Source organism: Epinephelus fuscoguttatus, linkage group LG12, assembly GCF_011397635.1.
Source record: "Epinephelus fuscoguttatus linkage group LG12, E.fuscoguttatus.final_Chr_v1".
In the NCBI taxonomy this organism is placed as follows: domain Eukaryota; kingdom Metazoa; phylum Chordata; class Actinopteri; order Perciformes; family Serranidae; genus Epinephelus; species Epinephelus fuscoguttatus.
This window is the reverse complement of record NC_064763.1, coordinates 13,111,880-13,130,725: the sequence shown is the minus strand read 5'-3', so window position 1 is coordinate 13,130,725 and position 18,846 is coordinate 13,111,880. Positions and strand designations below refer to the sequence as shown.

At 41.9% G+C, this 18,846-nt stretch overlaps 1 protein-coding gene across 3 annotated transcripts in view; it reads left to right on the top strand.

The window, feature by feature from the left end:
* The window catches only part of zbtb16a (zinc finger and BTB domain containing 16a), a 218,597-nt gene that overhangs the window by 124,612 nt on the left and 75,139 nt on the right, over positions 1 to 18,846 (top strand). For all 3 annotated transcript variants that reach the window (XM_049593061.1, XM_049593059.1, XM_049593060.1), the window contains exon 4: positions 1,547 to 1,633. In XM_049593061.1, coding sequence (XP_049449018.1) covers positions 1,547 to 1,633 — 87 coding nt within the window. The remainder of the gene's footprint in view (positions 1 to 1,546; positions 1,634 to 18,846) is intronic.

The following is an 18,846-nucleotide window of genomic DNA, read 5'->3' as shown; positions in this document are numbered from 1 at the left end:
CCACTATGTGACTAAGGGAGGTTTGTCACTCATCTGCTGCTTCAAAACATACCTCTTAACCAGGAGTAGGAGTTTGTCTCATAGTTTGAAGTACAATTTGCTCAGGGACAGCGTTACAGAGGGTACCCTCAGTATGAAGAGACCTGGATCTTTGGTTATTTTTACTGAGAAAATCTTGCTCACTTCCTGTGCAGTGTCACTCTAAAATTGTGAGATCTTTTCCAGAAATTGTAAATTGATGTCCGATTACTTCTCTTACATTTAATACAAAGTGGAGAGGTCTGGTTGTTCATTTTATTAAGTATAAAGGGTGTTATGTGGGATCTGTGGAGTATTTTATATTGTATTGCTCTCATACAATTACAAAGTGGTTTTGGCAGTCATCCTCTACATATTCATTACCAAGATCATGCTCCCATTTCTGTATAACCTTGCTTATATTCAAGGGATCTAACAAATAGGACAGTGAGTATGAATGTGAAAGAAATGTCTTGTCTAGTAATAAATCTATGTTGCTAAAAAAGCTCTGTCTGTAGGAGGGTGTCTTACTTTCAATTGATAAAATGATGGACTTTAAGATAACCTAAAAATCATTCCAATAAGTCAAGTTCCTGGAAGGAGATGAGTATATGGTCCTGGCATAGATCCCCAATAAGCCTGATCCCTTTCGCATGCCATTCATCAAAAACTCTTTTTCCAGTGCCACAAGGGAACTCTGTCAATCATTTTTGATGTCAGTACTCTGCCTATTCATATAGCTCATTATCACACAAGCTGCTCATAGAACAAGAAAGATGTGGTCGTACGCAAAACATTTTTTGTGCATGTGGTATTAATCCTTGGAAAGGGTTGGTAAGGATCCCCTTAAAAATGTTTTTTTTGTTTTTTTTTTGACAAACTGTTGCCTCACAGCAAGAGGGTTCCCGGTTCGAATACAGGGTAGAGGGTAGGGTAGCCCTTTCAGAGTTTGCATGTTCTCCCTGTGTCAGCGTAGGTTTTCTCAGGGTACTCCGGCTTCCTCCCACAGTCCAAAAACATGCAAGTTAATTGATTAATTCTAAATTGTCCGAAGGTGTGAATGTGAATGGTTGTCTGTCTCTATGTGTCAGCCCTGTGATAGTCTGGTGACCTGTCCAGGGTGAACCCTGCCTCTTACCCAATGTCAGCTGGGATAGGCTCCAGCCCCCCAAAGACCCCTAACAGGATGAGCAGTTATGGAAAATGAATGTATAATTGGTTGTCAGTGTTTAAGATTCACTTGTTGATTGTGTTGTAGCTACCTAAAGGTCCCTAAATGCAAACATTTCCTCGAACTTTAAAGTTTGTCTTTAAAGTTACACTCAATGCAAGAAATTTTGGAATATGGGGACCGTTCTGAATCTGTCATGGCTGCGTTTTTTAAGCCTAGAGTGAACAAGTACATTTTTTAGAATTAAATTAATTATTTTGTCTTCACCTACCTGCCCTTTTTTATTTACAGCTTTTCCAAATGTTGTACATGTGTGTGGATGTGTAATAACCATCTACTCTCTTGTCTGTTTTGCAGCTGGTGAGAAGGCCATCGTTTGTGACCAGTGTGGTGCCCAGTTCCAGACAGAGGAATCCCTGGAGGCTCATCGGCAGATCCACACCGGTACGAACGCACCAGACGTATCCTCACAACACCATAGACATAAACAAAAAGACACGAGCTCCTCTGCTATGTTTATGTGTTTGCATTGGTTAAATTTGTCCAGAGAAGTTCCACTTTGTGGAATTGGCTGCAGATATTGCATTTAAAATGATACCAACATTTTGGCAAGACAAAATCTTTTAAAATAGCAGCGAGAAAGTAAAAGCAGCCAGATGTCTTGTAAAAACTTCTGAGTACGCACTGTAATTAGATCACATTCAAAGAGAGAAACATTGAGATCACATTGAATCATCAGGTCCCATTCACACTCCCAATCTGTTTGTATATTTTCACCAATCAGCATGTGTGTTGTGTCGTAGTGTGGTGTGTGTTGTGGCGGTGGTGTGTGGAGGCTCATTGAGCCCTCTCTGGCTAACTGGAGCCATGGATTGACAGATAGATAGATCACATCATCTTGGATTAGTCCCACTCGCCCTAAATCAAGACAGACCCAACAGTAATCAACAAACCGGGAAAACTTGGCAGGCCGATGTTGTTTATCAGTGCTCAGCTATGAAGATGGGAAGATGAGGACGAGCTAGGTGCCAAGATGTAAATAGGAAGAAGTAAATCCCCCTCCAGCAGATGTGTGATGGCCCAGAACAGTTTCACTGCTGGTGATGAACTCTTTAATTTGGGAGAAAGGATTGTCTCAGATTTCCACCACTTTGTTACGAAGATGGCGTGCCTGGGGCGAGGGTATGTGCTGGAGCATTCTGTTTGTGTGTTTATAAGTCCTCTGATTTCTCTTAGTTGTATTTATATGACTCAGTGGATCAGATTTTGACTCTATGTCCAACATTTTGGACAATAACTCCAGATTGAAAATAAATAGAACTTGTCATGAGTTGCCTCTCAGTTTCATACTACATGCTGCCGTGCTACTGCTGATGCTGCTGGCGATAGATAATATTGCCCCATAATGTTACACACTACAGCAATGATGCTCATCTTATAGCCCAAGGGCCAGATTTGGCTGGGTGGCCCATCGACCATTTTCTAAATCGCAATGAAAATAGATTCAGTCGCACTGCAATTTTTTGTACTTTGAATGTTAATAAAGTGCCAGGGTGCATAAAAAGGCATCAAAATAGAGTTTATCCATCAAAATACAAAAAAAAAAAGTAATCGCCCCAGACTCCCCGACAGAAGCTAAGCCCAGAATGTCCTCAAATCCTGTAAACCACTGGTTCCCAAATGGCCTGGCCACAAAGTCCCGATTTCTCCTTATTCATTAGTTCAAGGTCCACACAGTGTAATACATTGGGCATCATACTTGCATTCGGCCTTGTCATCGAGCTAGTTTGCTGTCCCTGTCAAGAAGCTGTTCATAAATCACTTATTCTACAGCAGGAAATGGCACTCCAGAATAAAAGCTCTGTGCCAAAAATTCACTGTACTTCAAAATAAAGTCACTTGTCAAATTTAAGTAAGGACAGCAAAAGTCAAAAAGTTGAAAACAGGTAATTCAATTATTATACAGTATATACTGATAAATATTATTAAAGTTTGTTTATTGACAGGCATTTTTGCTTACTGTTGTTTGGCAAAAGTGGCCTCCGGGTAAAACAAGTTGAGAATCCCTGCATCCATCTCTGAATGGAGGAGCGATTAGCAGCTGTTAAAAACTACTCAGAAAGTTTAGTAAAATATACTGCGACTTGCTATTTGTAGTTTCTTAAACTTTAGAGTTGGCAGCTGTGATCCAAAGTTTGAGTGACGTCCGTCAGTGTATCTTCTGTACATTTTTTGTGTACAAAACAATACTGTGGATGAGTCTCCTGTAAGTTAAGTACCAGATTACAGCATGAACGACAACATTTGTAAGAAGTGTAGAATTAATATTGTGTAGTATTATGTCAGTACATAGTATGGAACTTGTGTGTACTGTGAAAGTTAATTTAATTTGTAAGAGTTTTTTGCAATATTATGAGTGCAAGTGGGAATTTTGCTTTAAGGGCTGTGCTAGAGGAAAGTTCGTAGGATCTCTAAGTCCAATGTGATTTACCCTCTGGCGACCGTGAATGTCCACAGCAAGTTTAATCCAGCCATTAGTTTGTGATATTGTGCATACAGGGCTTGGGACACTGGCAGAAGGCCCACGAAGTGTCCAAAATATGAACAGTCCATCCTCTGGGGAGCATGAATGTGCTTCGTAACTATAATGGCCCATTTGCCCAGCAGAATTTTATATACCTATTTTTTATTTTTTTAAATTTGGCCCAGTAGCGACATTAGAGGAAAGGTCAAGGGGGTCTCTCACTTACCGACCCACTTGATTCACAAACAAAATGAGATGAGAGAAAAGAACGCTGCCAGTGGACATTCAAGCCAGAGACTGATCCCCAAAATAGCCACACATCATCATTATCATCATCTTGTGTTTTGTCCTTCATCTAAAGCCGTGACCTTTGGGCTCCCAATAGCAGTTCCCATTGCATGGCTCCATTTTTTTTTTTTTTTTTTTTTTTTTTGCATCCACTCATGGCCCCCCCGCCCACACACGCACACACACACTCCTCCTCGACATCTGAGAAGAGAAGGTGGGGCGGTGTAGTCAGGATATAGGGGTTACTCCTGAGGGGCATGCCCTCAGCCAATCAGCCCACTGGAGGTAAAGAAGGGTTAAACGAGGCTAATGATCCAACAGCCATAACAGCGGAAAGGAGCACTCTAAATATAGGCATTCCAGTCTGGAACGAATGGCAGGGGTTGGGGACGGGGGAGGGAGGGGGGCACGCCGCAGCCAGGGCCAGACGTGTCTTCCTGCCAGACAACTGGCGCAGCAGCAGCAGTAATAGTATAGTAATCATCCATGTGTTGAGCCCCTCTGAGGGATCAGAGTCTGAAAAATGGGCTCTGGTAAAATATGACAAGGCAGTTTCACCGCACCGTATGATTCTCAGTTTCTCTGCCTCTGTGCACTTTCAGCTACTGTACACCTATATTATGACATCGCTGGCTCTGGATCTGAGCACTTGACACGTGCACCTCCAGCCCTCGTGAAAGCATGGCTCTCATTTTCAATATCGGACTCGCTGATTGCTGTCACTACTGTGACTCTCAAAATCAATAGTGAGCTGAAGGTTGACAGCATTTAGCTGGTTGGTCTGTTTCTAGCGGGGGAGTGACTGATGAGATGAGTACGAGAGGTACACAAACAACTCCCTCTCTGTGTCTCTCACTCAAATTTTGCAGAGACTTCATAAGAAATTGTCAGATTTGCTTTGAAGCAGCGCGTCTTCAGAATATCAACTGTAATATCTTTGCTGTCCTGGTTTTATTGTAGGGGTCTATTTTGTATGCATGCAGTTAATTTCCCACTTGACGTGCCAACCTCTCCAACTATGGCTTGCTAGAAAATGTATTTCCTATATCAAATTTTGGAACTTGGAACTTTGGGTCATAGATATTTTTTGCACTATTTTGACATCGTATCATCTAGGAGTTTTTTTGGGACTTTACCAACTTTACTTTCTCCCAGGTTATTCAGGAGTTCAGAAAACTACTGGCCAGATAACCATTAAATTTGCTATAGATATTCATGGTCCCTGAGGATTATCCTTGCACCGTTAATATCTATAGTCCCCTGAACACTTTAGTCATTTTTATTCTTCATAGTTTTAGTCAATGAAAATTCAAAACTTTTTTGTCAACTTTTAGTCATGATGTTTTCTAGAATTTTTTTTCTTTAAACTAGTCCAGTGACGCTAATTAGTGTATCTGAAATTAGAAACACACAATTTGTATAAAAATTTAATTTAGACACTTATTCTCTACATTTTCAAACCTACATTTCTCCATCAGTTTTTGACAGCTTTTAAGGGGTGATCAAGATCTATTTTTAGCTCGTCTCTGCTGTTGATGAAAAATTTTCGTCAACAAAATTAACACTGGACAGAGTTGTCTCGCCTTTAAGCTGCCACAGGAGGATCTAACAGCGCCTAAATGGTGTCTGTACAAACAGGACAGTCAGCAGGACAGGACCCTGTGAGGTTTTAAAGACATGTTTTGTGTTGGCCCCACAACGGGAGATTTAAATAGTTGCTGTTAGCAGTTAGCGGCTAACTCAAAGAAGAGCAGCAACCATAAACTTCCACGAATTGGGAAAACAATGAGGTCCGGGAGCTCCTTACCCTCCGAGCAGAGGACGAGATCAGCTGCCACATAACAGTGTCAGTAAATGGCTGTAACTGCCATATTGTATGGCATGTCATGGCCATCATTTATTTGGAGCATAAAAATGACAGACAAAGAAATCTTTTTTTTCATACACGCCATTCCTCAGGCTAAAATATCAACGTGCACACAGCATAACTCATCTAATGGGCAGATTGCTTTTACATTTTTCAAATACATGTCATGATCCTAAGAGGATGAACCATTTGATTGTAACAGCCGTGTAGACCCTATTTAGCCTTTTTACATTCCTTTACGTCCTTTACGTTTTGAGGCCCTTAAACTCTAACTAAATTGTTATCCTTGTTCATTTTTAAGAAATAGATTTTATATGTCTAGAAAATGTAAATAATGATAGCTCAGCAAAATATACAGGGATGTACAAAACAAGACAAACTACATCTGTTAGAAAAGCAGCTCCGCTGGACAGTACTGTGTTAAATCAGTTTGAACTGAAAGAGCTTAACAAACATGGATTTATTTATACAGAAATGTCTGTGTACAGTACCCAAGACGCAAAACATCAGAGAGGGCATGTGGTGGGAGCGTGGGGTTACTGTTGGCCATCAAAGCCAGATTTGATCTCTGCCTGCCTCTTGGCAGTGCTTCAGCCCTTGGCTAATGTTCTCTGATGACAATATTTGGCCTCTGAAACTGTGGCTGTTTCTTGCTGCTTTGAATGGGAACTATTGTGGCATCTCCTCTGTTGGCCGGATCAGCTGCAGTCTGACTCAACCTCTCTGTCTTTCTCAGTTTGTCTGTCCGCTCTTGGTTTTTAACAGAGCTGACCTTGGTATATCACACACCTCTCTGTGTTACTCAACAGCCTTCCTGTATGTGTGATGTATAGCAGGTTGTCCAAAACCATGGGATAGTTTGGAGGGCCATTGAGGCATTCCTGAAGTTGTCGTCATTCCTAACGGACAGGCTCTTTTGCATGGGGATGTGTTTGTGTGTGTGTGTGTGTGTGTGTGTGAGAGGGGGGTTGGGCTGGTCGGGATGCCAAGGGAACTAGCAGCAAAACATCATGTGGCTGTTTTTTACCCACTGAACTCGTGCAAATACACAAGCACAAACACACAGTGCAAACTATCCCCTTCTTTGGCAGTGCATACACACACAAATAAATCCAGGAATGCCTGTGTTCAGGAGCCGAAGTCACTTGTGAGTTGCGTTACATCTACTGACGCCTAATTTTTGTCACATATTTTCCCAAATTGGATGGCATCGCATCAGAGTCTCTCAATCTCTCTAAACTGGGACTCGCCTCAGGGCTTTTGCAAGCAAAGAACACAGTCTGTCTGGCTTTCATGGAGCTCTCATCCTTAAAGAAAAACACTGCTGTCATTTAGAATTGTAGCCCATTTACTACCGTCTCTGTCTCGTGTCCTCCAATTGTTATGCAATGTATGCGCTCAGACTCTTTTTCATTTTTTAAGTCCTGGGTGCTCACTGTTTCACAACCTTCCACACAAACACAACATGTAAAGCTACATGCTTATAGGGAGGATTTCTTGGTGGAGACTTTCATTTCATCATGTGGATGTCAGGTGACGGGCAGGAAGTGGAGCGTAATGTGCATACTGATAGGAGTCTGCTCCAAACTGCGTTTTTATTTTTGAAATACTGTCTAGGCCAGAATGAATGGCAGTCATAACTCTCTTTAAATGGAGAAGAAGAAAAACAAATCTGTTATTCTTTTTTTCCCCAAGCTTTTTATTGAATTTTAGAAAAACATAAACGTAGCAAAAAGCAAGCAAGGAGTAAAGAGCAGTGTGCACATATGTAATTTAACACCGAGGGTTAAGACATTCAGTAAGAAATAAGTGTGCATGTATGTAGATACAAATAAAACAAATGAGAAGTCCAAATAAGTAGGAGTAGAAAAGAGGCTGTGTTGTGATTAGAACCAAATAAGAAAAAGCATGGGTGTTTAAGAGCCTGTGTATACATGGAAAAGAGCAGAGAACGTAGGTTTGTCTTTAAAGGCCATTAATGTAATCAAGAAATCTTTCCCATTTCAAATAATCTGGCCTGCCCAGCATAATGAAGGATACCCGTTCATGTGCCGCCACCTTAGTGAGCAGGTTATGCCAGTCTGTGATTGATGGTGCATGAGCTGACTTCCACTGTTGAATGAGAAGTCTCCTTTAGAGCCAGCATCATAGAGGGAACTGTGTCTTTTAGGGTGGACGGGTCCTCCAACAGAAATAAATGGATGCAAAGGGGACTTCCTGGCCAGTAATTCTCTGGATATAATCACGAACTGACATAAAAAAAATCACATACTTTGGGGCAATCCCATAGGAAAGGAGTCAACATACCTTCTTCAGGGCACTCCCAGCACCCAGTGCCCAATCGCCAGATTTCAGCGACTTTGGAGTGAGACCGGGTTGACAAATTAACCTGCATGTCTTTGGACTGTGGGAGGAAGCTGGAGCACCTGGAGGAAAGCCACCCTGACACGGGGAGAACACGGAAACTCCGCACAGACGGGCTCCCTGACCCTGGGGTTTGATCCAGTAACCCTCTTGCTGTGAGGCTACAATGCTAACCACTGCACCACAGTGCCATCCTACAGTCTGGATAATAATCTTAAACTGAATTGATCTAGTGCAAAAATAACAGAACATGCACCTTGTAAATGTAGTTCCGAGATCTGTTTCCTATGCAATTTTCAGGGAACTGATAGCGTTATATAAAAATAACTGTTATTCTGATTAATACAGCAGATATATTAATAGTACCTCTGATTCATAACTGTTATCCCACGTGTCTTTGTCCTAGATGTCTGTCTGAATTCTGGTTTATTTCCTGAAGTTAAAAATACAAACACTGGGCTCGGTAGGCACCAGACTGAGAGATGTGACTTCACATGATGTCATGCCAGTCTGACGCCCATATGTCCTCAAACGCCAGAGCATGCCAGTGTGCTCAGACTTTTTTTTTTTTTTTTTTTTTTTTAAAAATTTGAGCAGCATTGTTCCTTTCAAAGAGACTTTTTGTTCTAAATGCAAAATGACATGCCTGACATGCCCTCCTTATCCTCTGGGATCATATGCAGACAAACGGGTCAGGCTTTTATCTAAAGCAGTTTTTTTTTTTCCCCAACATCGACATCAGCATCAAATTTAGCTGCTGGGTTTATAAAATTGACTTTCAATTTATGGGCTGGAAAAAAGAGTATTTTATCATTTAATGAGGCTTGTATGTTTTTTTTTGTTTTTTTTTTTACCAAAGACAATAAAGTGCTTCATCGCATCATGTGAGCTCTGCCGTTGACAGGAGCAGTAAAATTTAAGGGGCTAGTTATAGTTAAAAAGTTATTAACGCATTCTCTATAAATCTCGGAACATTTGGTTAGTGAAGGACCGTTTGCTCAAACAGAAGTTTCTAGCATAAAAGCCGTAGTTGTCCATTTCTGCTGCACACTGGGACATTTCCTCTTTGTGCTATCAGCTGTAAAGTGTTTCCAACACTGTTTTAATGTGGATCTTGTTCCACACCATAATACCATATTGGGAAACTGTTGTGCTCATTTAAACACGGCCACCTCCAACGTGTCATTTTCAGTTTGCATTTCCAGTAAAACCTCTCCCCGTTGGGGCTGCACACGACAGTTCTGAGCTCTGAGCTGCAGTTTTATTTTTTATTTAATTCTGCCTTTATCTCTTTACTTCTGCCAGCTATCTTCATCTCTTTTTTTCATTAGATTGTTTTGGTCCCCGCCATAATTTATAGCTCTTGTATTTTATTGGTAAAACCCACCACACTCGCATTCCACTTGATTAAACTGTAGCTTGGTGCAGAAAACCAAAAGGTCAGAATATGTTCACAGAGAAAGTGGCTCACAAATAAAAAAAAGGAAGCAATAAATTGAAGTTAAAGTACTTTTTTTTACCTCTGTTTTTAGTGTGTGCGCTGATTTAAAAAATGCAGATTTTACTACTAGGGATTCATGCATTTTACAGGCTCTGCAGGCTCTGTAACTGCCAATCTGAACCGTATATATCCACAAGGGCACACTTTGTAATTTGCACTGAAATCTGCACATTCATCCGCCAAACTAAGGCCACATTCAGTAAGAGCAGTTGCCTCTTATTCAACATGAGCTGTGAGTCGCAGCAGAAACGACTGGGACTGCATCTCCCATGTGACCTGTGTAAAAATGAGTTTGGAGTCCACAGGCCTCGGAAGAATTTGTTGTCCGACTGTTGGTGTTCCTGTTTATACATGAATCATCTCCATGTACACACACACACACACACACACACAGAGCAGTGCCAGAGAAAATCCACATATAATAGAAGGGGGAGGCTGCTCTCTCACTCTTTTCTCTTTCCTTTCTTCCTTTTTCTCTTTATCTCCCTCCGTCCTTTTTTAAAGTCTTGTAATACAGGGAAAATATGCAAACCATGGAGTGGCAATAGTGGGTTTAGCCAGTGGGAACACAGCGTGATTCCAGCAGGCCTCTGCCGCAGAGTAAACACTTTCTTTTCTCAAGCCAGAAATAGTTTGGCTGGAGCGAGAGAGGCAGAAAGGGAGGGAGGAAAGAAGGAGAGACAGAAAAAGCAAAAGAGAAAGAGGAGACGAGGTGAAGGGGGCGGGAACGGGAGTACAACAAGGTTCTGATGGTCAGAGAAAAGAAGCTCTTTTTTAGTCACATTATTTCTTCTCCTCCTCGTAAATTGTTCGCCGGTGGCCTCGCAATCAGTTACCTCCAATACAAACACACACACAAAACACACACACACACAGTCCAGTCATGTCACTCAAGCAAATTAGGCCAATGGCAGCGCTACACAGGGGTCACGTCAAAAGTGCCGATTGTCTCAATCACATTAGTCCAGCACTGGCATCTGTTTAGCATTTAGTTAATTGTGATGTTATTAAGTTGTCAGTGAGCATTAGGGCGGCGATAAGCAAAGCAAATATTCTTCTAGCCCAGGCAGGCTGTGCTACACACGTGTTGCTGATACACACACTGACGCACACACACACATATAGGGACATACAACCCCCCTGGACCCTGCAAGTGTGAATTTCACTCAACCTACTGCTCACTGTTAGCTCTGGATGAATGAAATGATCATCATAAAGATAAAATAACCATGTTTATGAGGCGTTTGAGCCAAATGCAGCTCGTCGCCAGAGGCCAGATGTGCATTAGCATTATGACTTTTGATCACAAAATGTTAGCATGTCGAGCTTCCTGTCGGTGTCATCTGGTGAGTCGAAATGCTGATTAGCATCAGGCTAGCGCTCGTCGCTTCAGCATCCCGCTCATAATTGAGCAAGCTGTCCACGGTTGAAGGCAGATTATCCGTCTGTCTGTCTGTCTGTCTGTCTGTGCCAGGCTGGCCAGAAAAATCACACAGGGCATTTTGGGTCACAGCGCGTTCAGGTGCCACTTGCCAGGCCAACACCGAGATTACCACCTTCTGTTCGAATCAAACCAACAGAGTACATACTTTTGGCTCCATGTTCAATCTAGACCACATTCATACCCTCATGAAGGGTTGAGTGTGGTTTTTGAAGCCTTTTCACACAGAGTTTGGTCATGGACTCTCTATGTCAAGATGACATGCAAGGTACCCTGGGTGTGTTGGTTGCTGACCTTCTGGGACACCTTGTAAACTTTTGTCTGTTACATGCATTGTCTTCTTTCAAAATACACTTCCATTTTCATAGGAAATGTACAGTTTGTATACAGTCTCTTTCAAAATAATTGCACCAGTCGTTATGTTTTTCTTTTAACAACGAACGCATACATTTTGGCAACACGCATGTGGTTGGGTCTAGGAAAAAAGAACAGGGTTTGGCTTTACAATCTCACGGGCAGTGAACACCAGCCTCCCGCCCGCCCTTCTTGGACTTCCGCTGCCTTAAATTTCGTTGCTGTCCTGCTGCGTTTCCCCCTGATGCCGCTGGGCACCATTAAGCAATAACAGCAACTGGTCGCGTATCATGTTGACGTGAAAGGACGGCTTTTTGCATCGGTGTCTGACACTGGAAGTCACTGACTAAGCGTCGATTTTTGACAACTTTGGAGTGATACCAGGTTGAATAATGGTATTATCACAATGACATTTGTTGTTTATTTAATAGAGACAGAAAGGCATGGACGCTCGTGACTGTTTCACAACTTAAATTTCACGCTATTTATCAATCGAACAAGACATCAAATAAAAAAAGAACACTGCTTTATTACCAGGCCTTTAGTGGTGCTCTGTAGGCTAATGTTAGCCACCCTGCTAATCTGCACTGATATTAGAGGAGCAGTAACAAGTGCAGCAACTTTTTCGTAAAAATCCTGGAGTCATATGCCATTAAACAGGGGAATGCAACATGGAAATGGGTTAAATGTGGGGCTGTCACGCAGTAACAACAGTGCAACGTTAGCTAGCTAGCTCATTAGCTAAAGAGACATCAGCGTTCAAGTAGCAGTTTTTGTTGTTGTTGTTGTTGTGGTTGTTAGAAAGAAGGACAGGACCATATTATATTGTAGAGACATTAAACTACGATAATCGCCTACGATGGTCATAATTTTTAAGTCTTTTTTAACAAAAGAAAAATGTATTTGTGGGTTTTATTTGTTGCTTTTGCAGCCATCTCGATTTGGAGGGCCATGTAGCCCTAGATGTGATCATGCAAAATGGAGGGGCAAGGGGTGTGTTGGGATTGGCTTTACGTAGGCCATATAGGCTATTTCTATAGGTGTTTATACTGTATTATATCTATGTACTATTGAAGTGTTTGTAAGATCATTGTTGAAACCCCCCACAGTTCCCTTTACCTTTCTCTCTGTAAACAAATACCCCTTTCCCTTTGCTTCCCTCCATCTCCCCCTCCTTGGCACTCACTCTCACTCACCTTCCAAAATAAGAAGAGCACAAGTGGTCAGAGACACTATCGGTGGCTAAATTAAATCAAGCAGCACTAGCTAGACTACAGTCACTTCTCCTGCTACTAACCTCCTCCCTCTCCCTCAGCAAACAAATTTTTCCCCAGATAAGATCTAAATGAGTTTTTCCAGGCGGAGGAAGATCCTCCGTTTGGCTGATGGATACTGTGTGCGCGGCTTCAGCGTAACCAACACCCAGTTGTAATCATCCTCCACGGACATAAGTGTTATGCGCAGCGGCCTATGTGAATCGGGGATGTGTGGTTTGTGTGTAAATGAGATAAAATGTGTGAATGAGAGTTGGCACCGCTATGTTCCCCCGCACCCAGCTTCATTCATTGAGAAATACCCAACTGGGCCCCTGCACTGCGGAGCCTCAGTGCCGAGGCTTAGTGTCATGGTGGGCACAGTCGCATTGATGCATCGCCACAGGAAACCATGGGACAACAGCATGTCAGGGAGGGAGGTAGTATTCTTATAAGGGGGAAATAGGTGGGTGGGATCCAGTAGCAAATTGGGATGTCCGTAGTGGTGCAACAGTCTGGCTGCGGGAGAATCCCCACATGGATGGATCATTGTAAACCAGGGACAGCAGCCACACATCCAGAGAGACCAATAAAATGATGTGGTATGGGTAGTGGGAGGGTGAGTGGAGGGGGGGCACGGATTATAGACTCCCAGAGGGCTCTGCGATTCACGGGCCATAAAATGGAAGTCAGCAGGACACACTGCAAATCTGGCCAGCCAATATCCACCATCCCTTTCCTCCCTGTTTCGACCCTGAGGATGTGTCTCAGCCGTACGTCACAATGCAACCCCAGCGAGCACGTCCCGTTGTCGGACAATCTCAAATCCTTGGATGCCGCTATTCTCCCCGGTTACATTTGCATGTCAGCCGCTGCGGCTTTGTTCAAGATCTGCTTGTTTAAAAAAGAAAAAAAAAAGGATAGATAAGGAAAGAGACAGAACGGTGGAAGGCCTTTGCCATCCGGGGAATAAAAAGGCCGCTTTTGTCAGGAGGTTCCCTACTTTCCGATATCCCATCGCATTTTAACCTTGGCAAGGCGAGGACTTTGAATATAAAAGGATTCGCCCAAGAGAGTGAAAGAGAGAAAGAGATGTGGAACACTGGCCCCACGTCAACAATAGCCAGGGTTCCTTTTGTCCACAGTGTTATTTGAAGTAAATCTCCCTCTGTAATTAGATTGGAGCTGTTTGTGGACATCTTAGGAGAGCGCGTCAGTGTTAAAACAGCAACGCGCGAGGGCCCTTTTAATTTACAGTGCAAATACCTTTCGATTAGCGTGGAGAGAGAGGAGGGGGAGCAGGGACTGAGAAGGAGGGACAATAGAGGAGCCTTTCAATCCTTTTCTTTTTGTTGTTGTTGTTTGAGAGCGGGAAGAGGTTCGAGCAGCTCTCCTGTGTTCCTTAATTGTGAAGCAAGGAGATTAGTACGAGTGCTTCCAACCTTTCACCCCAAACAAAGGAGCCATCAGATCCAGTTGCCTAGTGACACGAGGTTTCACACCGGCAAATTTAGCCACTGCCTTCACCACTCCGGCTCGTGGTACATCTTAAGAGAAGGAATAAAATCTCCAGCCTTTTGCTCGTGCACCCCAGTGCAAACCATTTCTGTCCCTGTCCGTCTGACAGCACCCTTAATGGCACCGAGCAGCCACGCTAATGAAAATGGCCGTTCATCCTTACTCCAAGTCTGTCTCTCAGACTCATATAAAAGTTAATGTACCCGTGACAATGACATTCAGAAGACCGTTTAGCTTTGGACAAATGCTGCATTTCTTGGTGGCAAGAGCAGCCGGGCACACAGAAATGTCCTTTTACACTGCGTGCAGCTCAATCAAAGGGCACTTAGCAGTGTCATATTGATTATGGGAGCTTAACCCTCGTCAATCTTTGATGGGTCATTTTGGCAGCCTTCCCGTAGATGGCTTCAATGACTAGAACTGCCTCGACAGGAAGAAAGGGGTTCCCTCATCTTAAGCCAGGACTGATCACTCCTAAGATAGATATGTGCTCATCAGAGGGAGACAGAAAGGTGAGTCCTGTAGATATGTGTTGTCACCAATGTCTCTCCCTCTGTCTTGAGGCAGGAGAAAATTGTTAAGACCAAACAAGCACAGATCCTGGACAATCCTAATTGTGAAAATGACATTAAGACCTAATTAATTATCACTTCATTTAAATGTGATTTCAGCTCCCAGACTTCATCTCTCTATAAAGGAAATGAGCTACTTACCAACCGCGCTACAAGAAAACAGCTTCACTTTACACACAAACAAAGAGGCTTTAATATAATGTCACAATTCTTGGTTTTGTGCCATTCAATGATTCAGAAACTCTTTACAGCAGCATACACTAGGAGATACATTGTATTTAGAGTTATTTTACAGTAAAGGAATACTTCACCCACTAGATAATCATTTGTATATTAATTACTCGGCTTATGGTACGTTGAATTTTATAACTTCTCGTATGCCTCCTTTGTGAGCGAGGTTTCCAAAAACTGAGAAAATTCCTGATGAAAATGCAAAACGCATGCATTTTTGCTGAAACCTTACTATTGATATGCTTCTGAGTGTCGGCAATGGAATGTATGAGCAGAGTTCAAACATATGTGCTTGCCCAGGCACGATATTCGTATGCAGAAAAGGTTAAAATAGTAGGGTTGTAGCAAAAATGCCGTTGCTAAATGTGAACCCCTATGACTTCAATTCATCCAGAATTTTTCCAGTTTTTGGATTCTTTATTTACCATGGAGGCATGCGAGAAAAATAAAGTTTTTTTTATTAATTTAGCTCAACATGGGGTGAGTAACTGATATAACAAATGATCATTTTGTGGGTGAAGTGTGCCTTTAATTGTATTTTGTTTCAGTATTTTATTCCAGGAAAAGCAGGAGAGAAATGTAGATGTTGCCAGATTTTCTTTTCCCAGTTGAATATCTTGATCTTTCTGCGTTAGCTACCTTAAATTTAACTTATCTCTTCTAGATTTTCAGTCTGTTAAACTTAGAAACTCAAACCTGACAGGTCAGAGTTTTTTTTTTATGTTTTTTATTTATTTATTTTTTAGATGATCAACCTCCCAGGCAGCCACTGGTTCCCATTCATTTCTGTATAGTATGAAACTGATCTTTATGGGTCATGTAAAAATCAGAAAGTCAACCTCTATCATTCACTTCTCTGCATGTTTCAGCTCAAAGCTACAAATATTATCTGCTTAACATGCTACTAACCCCCTTTAAATCCAGCTTTAGTGTTTTCTTGAACAATTTAACCTGTTATTTCTGCCCCCAGGGTAGCCGTACAAAATGAAAATCATCTTGGAAATATTGTCAGGATAATTCATTACTGTGCACTGTAAATCACGTCTGTGATTACTGCAACATTATCATCGTTTGGCAATGCATTTGTAAGTTAATGGCTGACTGGAAGGCAAGAAAAAGACATTGAAAAATCAAACACCTTTCTGCCAAAAAATTAAAAATTTCACACAACTCTACTTTTCATATGTTGCAGCTATGTTATAACTTTCTCCTCATGTTTCGGTTTTTAATTTTGTGTTGTGGTTAACGTGGTCAGGTTAAGGCACAAAAAAAAAATCCATATTTTATTTAACTTTTTTATTTTATGCAGGTAAGGTAAACACATTTGTTGCAAGTGGCCACGGGTGTATGATTTAATTGAAAGGTATTTGCATTTAATAATAATGATGGGTTTATGGTTAGGGCACTGAGAGCAGCAAACCTGGCTGCCTAGAGAAGACAAGCTGTGTCAGCTCTGTCCTCAGAGACAGGTGGAGACAGAGCAACATTTCCTGCTATGAAGTAGCACATATTAAGATCAGGACAAAGTTCTCCAAGATTTTGATCCACTCTCTGACAGGACTGAAATGCAGCATCTGCTTGGAGAAAATAGTGTCAGTGCCGTAGATGCAGCAGGTGTATGTGACAGCCCCAGAGACAACCAACACAGCAACATGTAGTTTGTCTCATCACAGATCACACTCTGCCTCTATATTTACTCTTTCACTTAATGATTTTTTTATAACAATACATTGTTGTTAATGAATGAGATAATTTTTCTTCTATATTCTTAGACATGAGCCCTTCTTGCTGGTACAGAACAAAGCTGACCTGTACAAAATAACCCCACCGCGATGACATTTCTTGGCTCTGGAGGAATGAAGGGTCTCACCTCAACCGGCCTGGCTGAATTTGGCTCTTGAGGACCATATGGTGGCGTGAGGCGGCTGCTGTACTTAATACCGGGAGGAGTGAAACAGAGAGCAGTCATTGAGTTGAGTTTGTCTTGGAGGTGGCCTGCTAGGAGAATACTCCGAAAAGAAACTCAAGTGGGACCCATTACACCCCACCGAGGGCAGACTCTTATCAGTTAATAGCAGGTTTCCTCCTGAGAGCAGATTGTTTTGATAGATGGCACCTGGTCAGGCCTTTGCAACCAGCCACAAAAAACACAGTAGTGTATGCTAGATAAGCTCTGCAAGGAAAAACAATAAAGGGGCATCCTGTGAGTGTTAATTTGTACATGGAAGGATGGAGTAAAAGTACACGTCTGATGTTTTCTGACTGCTTGAGTCAGTGAACTTTCTTGTTTTCCTCTCAGTATTTGCCCATAGTAACAATGAGTCCTGTGCATATTTGCTCAGGTGTGGTGTGAGCAGTGAATCAGCAGTTCAACTGATTAGACAGCATTCTTGCGACAAATTGCACATTTTATGTGCTCTATTCGGAGGGTCTGCTGTGACCTGGAATGCTTTGATCTCCATAGCTGTTGATTTCAGCATCCTGTGTTGTGCGTCACTTTGAGCTTTTTATCATATTGTTTAGTCCATATTGAGGTTATGCAGATATAATGACCTGCACGGTCTCCGCTGCTGTTTACAGCCGTCGCTGCATGCAGCTGCCACTAGCAGATTGGAAAAATGAGTAAATGTGTTTCAGGTTGTCTGAAAGCTGCTGCCATGAAACAATGCTTTTTTCAATAACAAATTAAAATTCTTCAACTGCTAAAGATCCCAAGGGCAGATTCACATGCCTTTTTTGATTTAAAGCAGGTGTAAGGGACTGTTTTTGATTTACCAGAGGAGGGGAGTGGCTGGAGTGTGACTCAGTAGGGATGAGCAAGTACATGATTATCTGTACCTGTGTCTGTATCTGTTTAACAAACTAAATGATCTGTAGGTGTATCTGTACTTGGATTGGGCAGAGTTTGGATCAGAAGTTTTTATTTAAAGCCTGATATTGATTTGGGTTGATCAGAAGTTGCTATATTTATTATTCATTATAAAACTGTTTACATACAATAATCACAGAATTGAGCTTCAGGTCATTTTTGACTAAGAGAGTAAGAGACTGAACACAGGTGCCCAAATGAGGATTTCCCACATCAGGAGTAAAGATATTGACACATAGTGACAGATATTTTCCCTGACCCTTCCTGAGTGACTGGCAGAAAATGCATGACCCTCTTAGTTATTAGATTTTTAAAATTTACCCTTTAGTGTTTGCAAGTTAAAGGTTTAAAATAAATCTTGGAGTTCAATAAGCCTTAGTTTTTCACTCTTGTTGTGCATGTTGATTAGTTCATGCAGGCCTAATTTTAAATCACCATTTTAAGCTCAGATTAGGTTACGTTTTTTTTTTTTGTTTGTTGTTTTGTTTTGTGATGGAAGCATATGGCACACTCGATATATCCAAGGACCAATGGGAATTTGAAAATCCAACAATAATTTAACGTTCGATCCACAGCCTGTATTCAGACACTGTGCCATTTTAAACGAGCTGTCGGGACTTTAGTGAAGTTGTGATGTCACAACTAAACAATATAAAGGTAAAAACTGCCACTACAATGCCATTACAGTCATTTCCTGGCTGCAGTGATGGTGCAGATATGCCAAGAATGCAGATGTGGGAGACCAAGAAACCCACGTCACAACAAATGAGAGCAGACTTTGCTTTTCAGGAGGAGGGGCTTAAAGACACAGGTGCTAAAATGGAGCATTTCAGACAGGGGGCCTAATATGAGTATAATCAGGCAGACAGTATGAG